The 13,964-nt window shown below is 38.6% G+C and overlaps 1 protein-coding gene across 1 annotated transcript in view; it reads right to left on the bottom strand.

The window, feature by feature from the left end:
* Positions 1-13,964, bottom strand: part of SDCCAG8 (SHH signaling and ciliogenesis regulator SDCCAG8) — a 221,153-nt gene that overhangs the window by 111,974 nt on the left and 95,215 nt on the right. Inside the window, exon 13 of the mRNA XM_058669413.1 lies at positions 4,212-4,354. Within this exon, the coding sequence (XP_058525396.1) occupies positions 4,212-4,354 (143 nt within the window). The remainder of the gene's footprint in view (positions 1-4,211; positions 4,355-13,964) is intronic.

Here is a 13,964-nt window from a genome sequence, read left to right as displayed (position 1 = left end):
GTGCCTACATATCATGGAGTTATAGGAAGGATTCAGTGAAAAGCGCTCAGCCCAGTTCTCAGAACATAGGAGCGGCTTGCAGAAAGTCAGCCACTCTTAATGATTTTAAAAGAGCAGATTCTATGATGAATATATTCTTAAGCTCAGAGACTTCCCTCAAAATGGGAAGAAGAATTTAAAGAGAGAAGTGCTTCCTTCTGACACGGAGGGCTACAGAGGGAGAGAAAATCAAGATATCAGGGAACTCTTGAAGAGACTAAATTATACAGGGCTACAGGAAGACTCAGAACAGACAGTCGAAAACCTTGAGAGAGTTGTATGCATTTACATTTGACTGGAAATCAGCCTGTGAGGGGATGGGCAGGGCTGAGAAAAGGATGGGAGTGTGGGGGTGATGGAGAGACTCTTCCTCGCCAGGCTCAGTTAGTGCAGATCCACGGGAGGTTTTGATAATATGCCACTGGGGTCAAGGTCCTTGGCATACGATGATTCATAGGACAGTGATTAGCAAAGGAGATTGAAGGTTGTCAGAAAAACTTTTCACAATCATTGGGAAAGATCAGTAGAGCCTGAGTTACAAAGATGTGCCATTTCCATGAAGCTTCTCAGAAGGTCAACTATGGAGATATCTTAACCAAAAAGTGCTCCAATTTACATGACTGATCTCCAGAAACAGACCACGTAAACAGGTAATCACCTCCTAATGGCTTGACTGAAATCTCTGTAAGGACCACTGAGCGTCAGACCTGGCTATTTTACAGGAAAGTAAGGAGGCCCAAAGAGTTAAATCATCTGACAAAAGTTGCAAAGATAGTAAATACCTGGGGAAGGAACTATAACTCAGTTCCTTAATTCTAGGCCGCCTGGTGGCATCCTCTAGCAATAACACAGGGTTGTAGTAGTACCATTTGGCTATTCACCAAAATGCCCTTCGGGATTAACTGCTTACCCTTTTTTGGGAGGGGGGAGAGGAAGAGGTATTTCAAAAAGTTTGTGGAAAATACATTAAAAAAAACACTACTCACAGATTTCAAAATAAACTTTCTTTTTAATTGAGAAAGGAGGGAAGACTCTTCCATCGACTGGTAAACCAGTAACTGCTGTGCCTGTCCTAACTGATGCTCTTGTCTCCTACGTCAACTCTCCAAGCTGACTTGCTGCATTTTCCACCTGAGCTGGGATCCCAATCCAGAACATTGTTCAAGCAGATAGCTTTGCTTAAAATGCACCATGGGCAATAGATTACTCTCAGATTGACTGCAATATCAGACCCAGAGACATGCACTGAAGACCCTTCAAGGGTCTCTAAAGACTAGATTCCTGCTTCTTCTCTAGCTTCTAGTTCATCTTGTCTCCCACCTTTGTGGCTTTTCACTTATGAGGGGTCTTCAAAAAGTTCATGGAAATATATATATGTACTTATATATATTTTATTAAGAAAACCTTGCATTTTCAATTTTTTGCACTAAAAAGTATCCATTTTAATTCCATTGCCATGAATGTATTTTTATATTGTTTCCTTTGCTGGGGGTTCCCCCTGAGAACTCCTACTCATGAACGTATTAGTCAAGATCGCTGCCAAACATCATCTCCTCTTTCCTGACTCCTACTCATCACCAGTATCATCTTGGCTTCGGTTCAGAAAGACCCAATTCTTACGTACACTTGTGGTCATCTTTACCTTGATCACTGCATTACTGTCATACTCTGTTATGATTGCCTGTATGGATCTGACTCCTAAAGTGGAATATGAGCAAACCAAAGGCAGAAGCTGAGTCTTCTCTCTGTGCCAGGGGCCAGGGAAGTATTTAAAGCAGAGTAGTACAACTAAATGTCTCTTGTACAACAGAATGTTATACTCACCAACTGGATCCTGCAATAAATATTGAGTTTCTATTTTCCATTTTTAAAATAAACAGGACAAAGAATAAATGGGAGACATTCCCCTCCCCCAGATCAAGCTACCAATTTCTACTCCAGTTTTAAATTTTCTTTGCCCCTGAGGATTGAGATCTGTTATTTCATCATTATTTTATAACATGGTTTTCACATTTCAAACTATTCAAAATGTTTAGAGACTGAATGATGAGAAGACATCTGTATTCTGTAATTTGCTTGATTTTCATTGAAAAGGATAGTTACACACCTAATTAAATGGAGAATGTAAGTGGTAACAAACTCTCAAAAAATGTCAGAAATATTTAGTCCAACAACCAAGTTGAAATTTCAGTGCAAAAGGAAGTTAGATACAGTTCCTTGCATTTTAGCTGTCATCTTTAAGTTTAGGAAAGCAAGTTTTATAAAACATGAATACAGATTGAACATAGAATGCTTACAAAAGAATACTGTACTTAGGAAACAAGTAACTAAATTTTGTTTTCTGTAAAAGTAGGTTTAAATTCTTATTGAATTGGTGTAAATTATGCTCAACAGAAAAGGCTTTTTTACAGTAAAGGGAATACAATGTTTCAAAAGAATAAAGGAATTAGTTCCCACTTCTCTGTTTTTAACAGTTACTGTATCTTAATATGCTCATGCAAGAAATTGATCTTGTTAAACAGTACAAATTGATACTTCATGGGAAAAATCTCCATGGACTTTGACTTCAGAAATTAACTCTGAATAAGACAGGAATGGCAAACAGGGCAAAACTGGCACCAACACGTATTTACTGAAGCTCTGCCACACTGAGACTTTATGGCCTTATTTCTGTAGTTTAGGAGTGCTTAGCACACAAATGGTTGGCTCTCAATAGAATTCTGACAGAAAAAGAAAAACACACTAAATTATCATTATCAAGCTAAATTCTGAAACTTCTAAGAGTCAAGAACCAAGGAGCTGGGCTAGCATTGCATTCCCAGTTTCACAATGACAGTACTTTAAAAGGGCAGTTATTATTCTGCAGTAGGATTTTCCCCCATTGACTGTGATTTCTTCCAAATAACACACACATTTTATAAGTGATTTTGTTTGCCTTTTCTCTTTCTCTTCCCTCTCTTTCTCTCGTTTAAAAGGGAAGGTGTCAAACCATTTGGAATATTACCATAACAAAATGTTTTTCACAAAGTTGGAATATAACAAAACTAGAGGCATCTTAACACCAACCTAAAACTTTGGGAGGATCACTAACCTCCAGAATATTTTTTTCTCTAGATGCAGGCTGTTCAAGTGGTGCTTTTCTCCATCTGTTATCATACCGTGCTCAGAATTACACTGTCATGTTTAATGTAAAAGGGATCAGTCCCTTTCCTTAGTTTAATTTCAACATATCACAACGATTGCAACACCAGTATTTTTCTGGCTTATAAAGCAAACCAATTGTCATAAACTTATTTGAGTATTGAGACAAAGCTCTCCTTAAAAAGCTGAAAAACTCTAAGAGCTGAATAAACCTAAAGGCTTGATCTGACAACTGAAAAATCACAATAAAATTCAAAGTCAAAAGAAATACTTCTATGGTAATATTTACTACCTCTATTTGGATTTTTGTCTGTATATTTGTGTGCTTGTGTAGGTGTTTTTAATATAGATAATTCATAATGCTTCCAACCTAAAGAACCTTATTACAATTTGGGGCTAAGCTATATGTTTATATATTTTTTATTTCTTAAAAATTGCATGTTTAATAAAGTTCATGACAATGACGATTGTGCCATAGTTATTTCATGTTGGAACAATGTAATCAAAACCTGCATTGTATAATCATGGTTATAATAATGACCTGAATATGAACAGTGTCAATCAATTACAGCTCTAAATTTACAATTCCTCAGGATGCAGATTTCTTATTTTGTATCATTTCTGTTTCAATTTGCATCCTGTAATTTTTTTTTAAACTTTGCCGCTTTCAACATTGACACTATTGTCCTAAACCTAAGCCTCAGATCCTTTAGTTCAATATTCTTATCAGATGTGAAATTAACAGAAGTGTTGCTGGTGGTAGCAGAAACAGCATTTTGTTTATATTGATAGAGAATCACCTAAATATTTGAGCATTGTAGATGAAAGGTTTTGTAATATATCAGTAACTCCCTGACACACTTATCAGTCACATGTCTGGGTGTTTTGCTTGCCACAACTCCACTTTTTCTTCAGATGCCTGAAAGCTGTGTGTGAATTGAATGACTAACTCTAACAACTGTTTAGAAGCCTGTGGCAAAAATCAGTGGAATGAAATTGGTGCTGTGGTGCATAACGGGATTAGGGAGTACCTGGTGAGGTGCAGTTGGTGCTCGGATTCGCCTAGCAGTCCTGTTAGTCTCAGGCACTCCTCTCTGGCCCGAGCCGCATTCTGCTGCTCCTGTTCCAAGTGCTGCTTGCTTTCACTCAGTTCTATTCTCAATCTCTCTATTTCCTTAGGTAGACAGAAAGGGGAAAAAGCAGCCATATAAAATAAATGCACTCACTTTCAAAATTACTCAGCTTTATTTTTGCCACGAATCTTGACGTGATAAAAAATTATTAGAAACTTTAGGCTAGCTTCTATTTTATGACAAAGGGAATTAACATATCCAAGAAAACACATTAGTGAGGTTTTGCTGGATTGCAAGAAGGCGCATGATTTTAAAATGAAATGAGTAAATGAGAGTAGTCAAAATGGAAAATTTTGAACTTTTGTTTTAAGGTTCACTTTCTCTCAAAAAACAACAGTAATTTAAAATGTCACTATCTTTAAAATGTAGAATTTTTACTTATGAGATTTGATTAGATAAAGGCAATGATTTACATCAAATATGTAACTTTTTATTCTGAAAGATATATCTATGATTTAATATGGATGTTTTGGAAACCAAATTAAAGGTTAAAAATAATTTAAGACATCTTTCAGAAAAAAAGTGAGGTATAAAAGAAGGCATCATTAAGATGCTCACTGCAATTTAGAAAAAAATACAGCATGAGAATAAGCTGTGTATGAAATTTGAGTTAAAAAAAACATTAAAGCCTGTACTTCAAAAAGTAATAAAAGAATTTATGACTAATAAACAAGAATATCCAAAATAGATGAAATTCATGAGTTTATTGTTAGATTTCAGTATGAAGTTATTTTTAACTTAGGGGAATTTAAATATTTCAAAGCAAAAACTACAGCTTTAAATTCACATGTTAAAGTAAAAAATCATTTTTCATAAAACATTCAAAAAATTAAGCAAAGGAAAATGAAGGAGATGATCATTCTAGAATGTTTATACTATTAGTTCAAGAAAAACAGAAAAAGAAGAAAACCATAAATATTTTCAAGTTCAGCAGAAAAGCAAGCAATTTTGATGCACAAAAACACAAAAACTCAACATCCTTTTGTGAAATGAAATCATATCTAAGCATAGTGTTTTAAACTTAGCATTTAAGTACATATTTAAACGTCCTCACATCATTACTTGGTAATGTGAACAATTTCCAGTCACATTTAAAACACCATGCCAGATAAACCAAACAATTCGTACATTTTCCTACACTTCTAATAATATACTGCTTTTTTTCCAATTCAGATTATACATTGCTAACAATTAAATAAGTGATGAAAGCTTTTCAAATATTATTTTAATTTTTAAAAATTATAAAATAATGAATAACTCATTCAAGGAAGATTTTTCGTATTTCTAACTTAAAATTTCTCTGTTTAAAATATTTTAAAATATTAAATATTTCTAATCTCATAACAAATATAATTAGAGAGATGAAAAACATAATGGAAAAGACAATTAAGTTTTACTTGTGTGACACAGTGTTAAAAATAGCAAAAATGTACAGAATTGGATTATATGGTAATTATAACTTAAAAGATTAATTTTTATACAGTGCTAAATGTAAGAAACAATAAGTCCTGTGGTAGACTCAGAGCTCCTATCTAAACAGATGACATATACACAGGAATCACCATTATAAAGCATAATAAACTACCAGATGAACTACTGAGAAAATCCAATCCTCACTAGTCAGAAGAGGGCTATATTAGCATGGGGAATAAATGGGAGAAAGAAGTAATAGCACAAGAATATCTACAATAATAAATTATATTACCTTATAAAATATTTTGACTTGTAGATTTGTAAAGCTATATTTTTATTATAAATAATGCGATGGAGTAATGGCTTAACCGGGTATGCAGAATGCAAGAAGGTAGGCCTAAAAAAATTTCATCAATTTGAGTTGTCAGGAAAGAAACTGGAAAAGACAGTAATTTACAGTCATCCCAAATTCTGAAGGGAGAGAACACAAAAGAATGAGAGAAACAGAAAGCATGAAGTTGCAAATTTCCTTAAAAAGAAGACACAATTATTGTAAGAACCACCCAGTGAGTGATGACAACAAAAATCTATCTATCTAACATTGGCAATAGCTTTTCAATATAAATCAGCTGATTAGTCTCAGTAGTAAGAAGCCGGAGGCTACACTGAAAGTCAGGTAAACAGAGGCAAAGAACATGGATCAAAAGTCAATACAAATCAGGGTTCCAGGTACAGCTCTGTGGAAACAGCTACCTGAGTCTCCACAGAGTGGTGCCAACAGCTAGCCCCTGAGACTACTGTGAGAGTTAAATGAAATTTTCAGTACTTATCAGAGCACCCAGCATAAAGTAAGAATTGAATAAAAGACAGGAAGTGTCATTTTTACTAATGTTCCCCTATTTATGAATCAAGAACAGAAAAGTGATAAATAGAAAAATGACCTAATGATACGTGACTTGAAGATGGAGATCCCTAAAGAACTCTTGATTTAATTTAAGAACCCCCCTCCCTTCTCTCTATAAAGCAGTATTTGGGGAAAGTTGAACAAAACCACTTATGATGCAATTTCAAAACACAAAAAACATTTTTGTTAGGAAGCTGGAAAATCACTGCCTGCTTTTGATTATCCATGCCAGCCATAGAGTTTATTGGTGCAGATAATCAAAATCAACAAATAATCTAACCAGCTGGACCAGGGCTCAACACTTACTCCCTGAGTTAGGAAAATCTGCCGTGGCACCAACTCCAACAGTTAAAAGTGAAATCTCTTGCCAGAAATGCCACGCTCCCACTGGCAGGATAACCCTTTGCCTTCCCCAACTAGGTCAGGGCTGCTTCCTTGGCTGGATATAGTGGCTCAGGGATGAAAGATCAACAACAGGCACAAGCCAATTGTACATTACTCTCAAAGTACACTATTAACCACATGCCTGCGGTGCAACTTGATGAGGAGACACTTTGGCTAACTCAGAAGAGGTAGGTCAAATAGCTTTACACCTTACCAAAAAACAAACAAACAAAAAAAAACAAAAACAAAAAAAACACTTCACTTTGTGAATATAATCACCAGAACAAGTAAAAGCAGAAACTGTAAGGGTTGACATTGTTGTATCATGGGTAAAGCTACTGCCTACAATGCCTGTATCCCATACAGGTGCTGGTTTGTGTCCTGGCTGCTCCATTTCCAACCGTTCTCCCTACTAATGGCCTAGCAAAAGCAGGCGAAAGATGGCCCACGTGCCTGGAACCCTGGATGAAGCTCCTTGGTGCCTGGATTTTGGCCAGCCCCAGCCATTGTGGCCATCTGGGGAGTGAACCAGACAGTGGAAGATTTCACTCTGAGTAGAAGCTGTTAACAGCGATTAGCTGAGAGACTAGTACAAAGGATATAATCAATGAAAGGGAGATTTGCTACTGTCCATATAATCCCTTAACAAATCTACATGATAATCTTATTTTTATTATCGATTAAACGCTTACAAAAGTAATGCTCCTAACTAAAGTCAAAGAACAAAGAACAGTGCCCATGTGCTAATGCTCACTCATCTGCAAACCATTCCCTAAGGACACACACCACCAACTCTTTGGCATTTTATCTTCACATTTTCAAATCACACACTTATATTGTTACTCCTTGATTTTTTTCACAATCAGAAATTTTCTGAATTTCCTATGTTAGAAAAGGTAACAATTTAGGACATTTATACTACCCACCTAATGTTCCCAAACAGCAATTTAGATTAAATCTGACCTAAATTTAGATTTACATTTAGCCCAAATTTAAACGTAAGCTCTGATCTCTCTTCCATCAACCGTTCCTTCTGGTCTTGATGGAAGCTCTGCTGGAGCTGAATGCCATGTGGATCACTCCAGAAAGACAGACACTTGACCATCTCACAGCTGTGGGGTTTCCAGAGGTGTTGGCTTCAAAGAAGTAGAGAACACAGTGATGGTACCCAGAGGTTTAGGTGGAGGAAGGGAAAGGCTGAAAAGGTGCAGTTCCACAGTACAGCAGGGACAGAGCTTCTGAGATTCCCGGCACAGCAGGAAGATCCCAGTCTATAGGGATGTGTGTAGCAGCAGAGCTGAGAGGGTCCATATCCACCTCTGCACTGTCAGTAAAGACCGAGAAAACCCTAATGGGCATGGACCTGAATGTCATGGCATACAGGATCCACTGGGTGTAGATTCAGCTGCCCAGAGGAATCAGGCAGGAAGTCCTTGCTGCTGTGTGCCTAGTGCATCCAATCTGAGGTCTTGGTCCAGCAGAGGACCAAGGTGGGCCAGATCCTGGGGAACTCACTGCAAAGCGTTCAGGTGCACAGGGAACCTGGTAGCACCCTGGCCTTCCAAAGCTGCCAGTCCTGAGCCCAGGGCTGAAGGCCACCTGGACAGGAGGGGATCCCTGAAGCCCCATCTGGTGAAGTTGAGGAGACAGGCCCTACTCCTGTCTCTGTTCATCTCCCCTTCCATGTTTCTGGGGGAGGAGAGTTGGTTCTTAGTAAACGACCATTTCTTCCAAATCTGAGAATAAAATGGATGCTCCCTCAAGATGGATCACAGTTCTGTTATTCTGTATCCCATACTGGAACATCTGAGTTTGATTTCTGGCCACAGCTTCTGACTCTAACTTCCTTCGAGTGCAGACACTGTGGTACCTGAATGGTGTCTTGGTTTCTGGCTTTGCCCTCAACTTCCTACTTAATCACTGTGGACATCTGAAGAAGGAGCCAGGGGATGGGCACTCTGTCCATTTGTTTCTATCTTTCTGCTCCTCAAATATATTTAAAAACAAAAGTGCAACTCAAAAATAAGTTTATTTGGGGGCCAGCATGATGACTTAATTGACTAATCCTCTGCTATTTCACAAGGGCACTGGTTTGTGTCCTGGCTGCTCCACTTCTCATCCAACTCCCTGATTTATGGCCTGGGAAATCAGTGGAGGATGGTTTAGGTCCCTGGGACCCTGTAGCCACATGGGAGACTCAGAAGAAGCTCCTGGTTTTGGATCACTTCAGCTTTGGTCATTGTGGCCATTTGAGGAGTGACCCAGCAGATGGAAGATCCTTTTATCTCTCCTCTCTGTAAATCTTCCTTTCTAATAACAATAATAATAAAAATCTTCTTAAAAACTAAGTTTATTTTGAAGCAAAAAAGAAATTTAATTCCATGCATGGCTTTTTTCATAATACACACTGTCCTTGAATTCTTCAATTCATGGGTTTAAAAGTTTCTTCATACCAAAATATAACTTTCAATTCTATTTCCTACGCACTTTTAAAAATCCTTCCATACAGCACCAGTGCTGGGATTCAAACTGGGTTAGGGTGACTTCAGGTCCCATCATCTTTCCACAATATCATGCTGTCACCCTAATCAGAAAGTAAAGAGGGAATGACATGATGTGCTGGCTCACACTGTTGCACGGGTAGAAGACACAGAGACACCAGAAGATACAACTCAGACAGCTTGGATGAAACATCCTGGTGTGGTACACAGGTTTACTTGCAAGTACTTCCCCATGAGGAACAACACTGATTCAAGGTTATTGATTCACACAAGTTCAAGAGCCTCGATTTTCTTAGCCTCAAACCCCGTGAGCCACAGATCTTTCATAACATCACAATTCCAGAACAACTTTAAAAGCCAATGTGAGCATTGACCTTTTAGATTTCCCTACAAAATATGTAACATTTTGTGAAAATTTTTTTAAATTCTTTTCTTAAAGGTTTACTCATTTTTATTGAAGATTTACAGAGAAGGAGAAAGACAGAGAGAGAAAGATCTTCCATCCACTGGTTCACTTTCTAAGTGGCTGCTAGGTCCAGGAACTTTTTCTGGGGCTGCCACGTAGATGCAGGGTCCCAAGGCTCTGGGCCATCCTCTTTTGCTTTCCCAGGCCATAAGCAGGAGCTGGATGGGAAGTGGAACAGCTAGGACACAAACCAGCACCCATCTGGGATCCCGGCGTGTTCAAGGTGAGGACTTTAGCCATCAGGCTACCACATTGGACCCTTTTACAGTCTTCTAGTTGCTACTGAGCAAATTCCTTGTCTAAGCATAAATTCTTTAAAGACTCTTAAGAATGTTTTCTCTCATTTAATGGTTTTTTTTTTTTTTTTAGATTTTATTATTAGTGGAAAGCCGGATATACAGAGAGGAGGAGAGACAGAGAGGAAGATCTTCCATCCGATGTTTCACTCCCCAAGTGAGCCGCAACGGGCCAATGCGCGCCGATCCGAAGCCGGGAACCAGGAACCTCTTCCGGGTCTCCCACGCGGGTGCAGGGTCCCAAAGCTTTGGGCCGTTCTCGACTGCCTTCCCAGGCCACAAGCAGGGAGCTGAATGGGAAGTGGAGCTGCCGGGATTAGAACTGGCACCCATATGGGATCCCGGGGCGGGTTGAAGGCGAAGACTTTAGCCGCTAGGCCACGCCGCCGGACCCTCTCTCATTTAATGTTAAGGTAAGCAGCATCAACTGACACTTATATACAGAAGTAGTTCCACAGAGCTAAAGCAATTCTCAGCCAAAACAAGTGTTGCCAGAGGCTGACACAGAGGTGCATCTCACCAGTCCTCCACCCTGCGGCACCGGGATCCCATATGGGTACCAGTTTGTGTCCTGGATGCCCTTCCAATCTAGCTCCCTGCTTATGGCCTGGGAGGCTTGTGCAGGGTGGCCCAATTCCTTGGGACACTACACCCATGTGCAGGACACTGAAGAAGCTCCTGGAGCTTAGCTTTGGCCATTATGACCATTTGGGGAGTGAACCAACAGATGGAAGACCTTCTCTAGTCTCCTTCTCTCTGTAAAATCTGACTTTCAGACAAAAATAGATAAATAGAAAGTGCCTTTCCTAAAAATACGCATTAAAGAGGAAATGAATGTAAGATTTTAAAGATAAAGCTGATTCTATTATATTGTGGCAACATAGCAGTTTTTGGTTAAACCAAGCTTACACAGTTCTGCCATGTCAGGTGATTCAGTGGCAAAAACAAGGATCATTGCACCTCTGATCAGTTTACAAAACAATAGTTTGTATGTCAGCTATACTTTTTTTTTTTTTAAGATTTTATTGTTTATTGGAAAGCCAGATATACAGAGAGGAGGAGAGACAGAGAGGAAGATCTTCCGTCCGATGTTTCACTCCCCAAGTGAGCCACAACGGGCCGGTACGCGCTGACCTGAAGCCGGGACCAGGAACCTCTTCCAGGTCTCCCACGCGGGTGCAGGGTCCCAATGCATTGGGCCGTCCTCAACTGCCTTCCCAGGCCACAAGCAGGGAGCTGGATGGGAAGCGGAGCTGCCGGGATTAGAACCGGCGCCCATATGGGATCCCGGGGCTTTCAAGGCGAGGACTTCAGCCGCTAGGCCACGCCGCCGGGCCCAGCTATACTTTTTTTTAAACTGGTTTAAAGTACAGAGAAGGCTTGCTTAGCACTTGCATGAAAATACATTTCTGTGTTTAATTGATACAGATATCAGATTATTCATAAAGTACAAATTTTTTCTTTAAAATTCTGAAATGTTAGTGTGGGCATTTTTCTAAGGGTTGATACCTTGGCTAAGACATTCTTGTTGGGCTGGCACTTCAGGACAATAGGTTAAGCTGCAGGTTGTGATGCCAACATTCCGAATAGGAACACTGGTTTGAGTCCTGGGGTGCTCTGCTTCAGATTTCTGTTATTGTGCTTGGGAAAACAGCAAGAGGATGGCCACTTGCCTGGCCCACTGACACACACACAGGAGCTCCTATCACCCGTCTACCCTAGGCCTACCTGTTAATGGACAACTGAGGAGTGAATAAATGGACAGAATATATCTTTCACTCCTTCAATCTTTGTCTTTCAAATAAATAGAACAAATGTTGTTCTTTTAAAAAAACATTGTTGGCTCTTATCAGAATGCCTAGGTTCGAGTCCTGGCTCTACTTTTGATTCAAGCTACCTGCTAATGCAGACCTTGAGAAACAGCAGTGATGGCTTAGATAACTGAGCTCCCGCCGCCCAAGTGGGAGATCTTGATCGAGTTTGTGACCTAGTTTTGGCCCTTCCTGATCATTTTATGCACTTAGGGAATGAAACAGTAGATAGGAGCTCTGTCTTCCCCTGAATTGCAAATTTAAAACAAGAAAATCAAGGTACTTTTTTCTTCTCAAAGTCTATTCTATTCTTTCAATATTTTAAAGGTGTAAAATATTAGCAAAGTTCTAGGCATTATATACTTACACATTCACAATTAAAACCACAGAGAGATCTTGATACTTCATGTCTGCTCAGCTCATGTTATAAGTACAGTATTGTTGGCAACGTATGAAAATATTAACTCTGAATGAGCTAAACTTTGTAATAAGATGTGATTGTTGGAAAGCCGATTAAAAGAGGTGATAAGTTTCAAGTGATGCTTTGGTAAACAGTTAAGGTATAGATGGTTAAGAATGATTGGGACAGTTTTAATTGTAGATTGAAATGAATAAGAACAACCAAAAAGTATAGGTAAAAAGAGGTGAAGTTAAAGACAACTGTGGTCAAACAAATGGAAAATCTTAAAATGATGAAGGAGCCAAATATCTAAATTGACTAACTTGAGTGCATCAATGATCACTCAACTGTAAAGTTTTAAAACTGAGAATAAAGTTTGCATTGGTTCAATAACAAGATCTTAACTATAACACGATGGCAATCAGTTACACTGTAAGAAAGAATTGGGGCTTCAAAACAAGGCTTGCCTCCAGGTGGCATCCTTGGCTTTCCACGTTGAATGTCCTTATTTCCTTGCTACAGGGTGATGCTGGTGACTCTCAAAGGACACAATCTCACAACACACTGCTACTGGCACATATCATCCTAGTCTTCATTATGATCAGAGAATTAGTTAACTCATAGTTCATGTTAATGTGATAGGAATATATAGTGAAGTTGCACGGTATTACAGGAAGACAGAAGGAAAGAATGTGGAGAGACTTGTCACTTTCCTCAGCAAATGAGTGCTTTTGAGTGAGGCATAAATTTACTGAGCCTTGATCAGTGAAAAGTATGTATTTCTCTCTTAGTATAAGTACAAGCATCTCATCACCCAGAGTATAATCTCATCTAGTAAACAAGGATATTTTTCACATAAAATCACCACCAACATAAGCCACCTTGTTTACCTGATGCCTGACTGAATCAATATCGATGTATCCCAACAGTAAAAGTAAACTGATACGCTAACATTTCTGAGAAAGGGTATGCAATGTCTCCAATGTGGCAGGGATACATACTTCTAGAAATATATAAAAGCTATGAGAAATTGATGAGAATTTTTAGGAGTAATTTTACTCGAAATGTTTACCAGTGAGGCTTAATTTAAACATTCTTTTGAATGGCACTCCATTATAATGAAATATACTGAGCTTATTTTTGTTCTAGAATTTATGGGGGGGGTCTTCAAAAAGTTCATGGAAAACATATACTATAAAAGAACTGCACAGTTTTAAAAACTTGCATCAAGATAAATTTATGTTTTGATTCCATTTATATATTGAACTTTTTGGAGGTCCTACAATACCTTCACAGATGAATTTTTGTTCTGTGTTTATTAACATTCTAGAAATTGAGTGTTATCCTTGGAAGATCTTGGGGATCTGTATCCATAAATGTCAACTGCATATTACAACTGCAGATTTGAAAATCACACTCTAATACTGCCACCCTCCTCCCCAGATGAAAGTTGACTTGCATAATAATAATACCTGA

This window comes from Ochotona princeps, chromosome 10 (assembly GCF_030435755.1).
Source record: "Ochotona princeps isolate mOchPri1 chromosome 10, mOchPri1.hap1, whole genome shotgun sequence".
Taxonomy (NCBI): Eukaryota; Metazoa; Chordata; class Mammalia; order Lagomorpha; family Ochotonidae; genus Ochotona; species Ochotona princeps.
The sequence above is the reverse complement of the archived record's forward strand: the minus strand, read 5'-3'. Positions and strand labels throughout refer to the sequence as shown.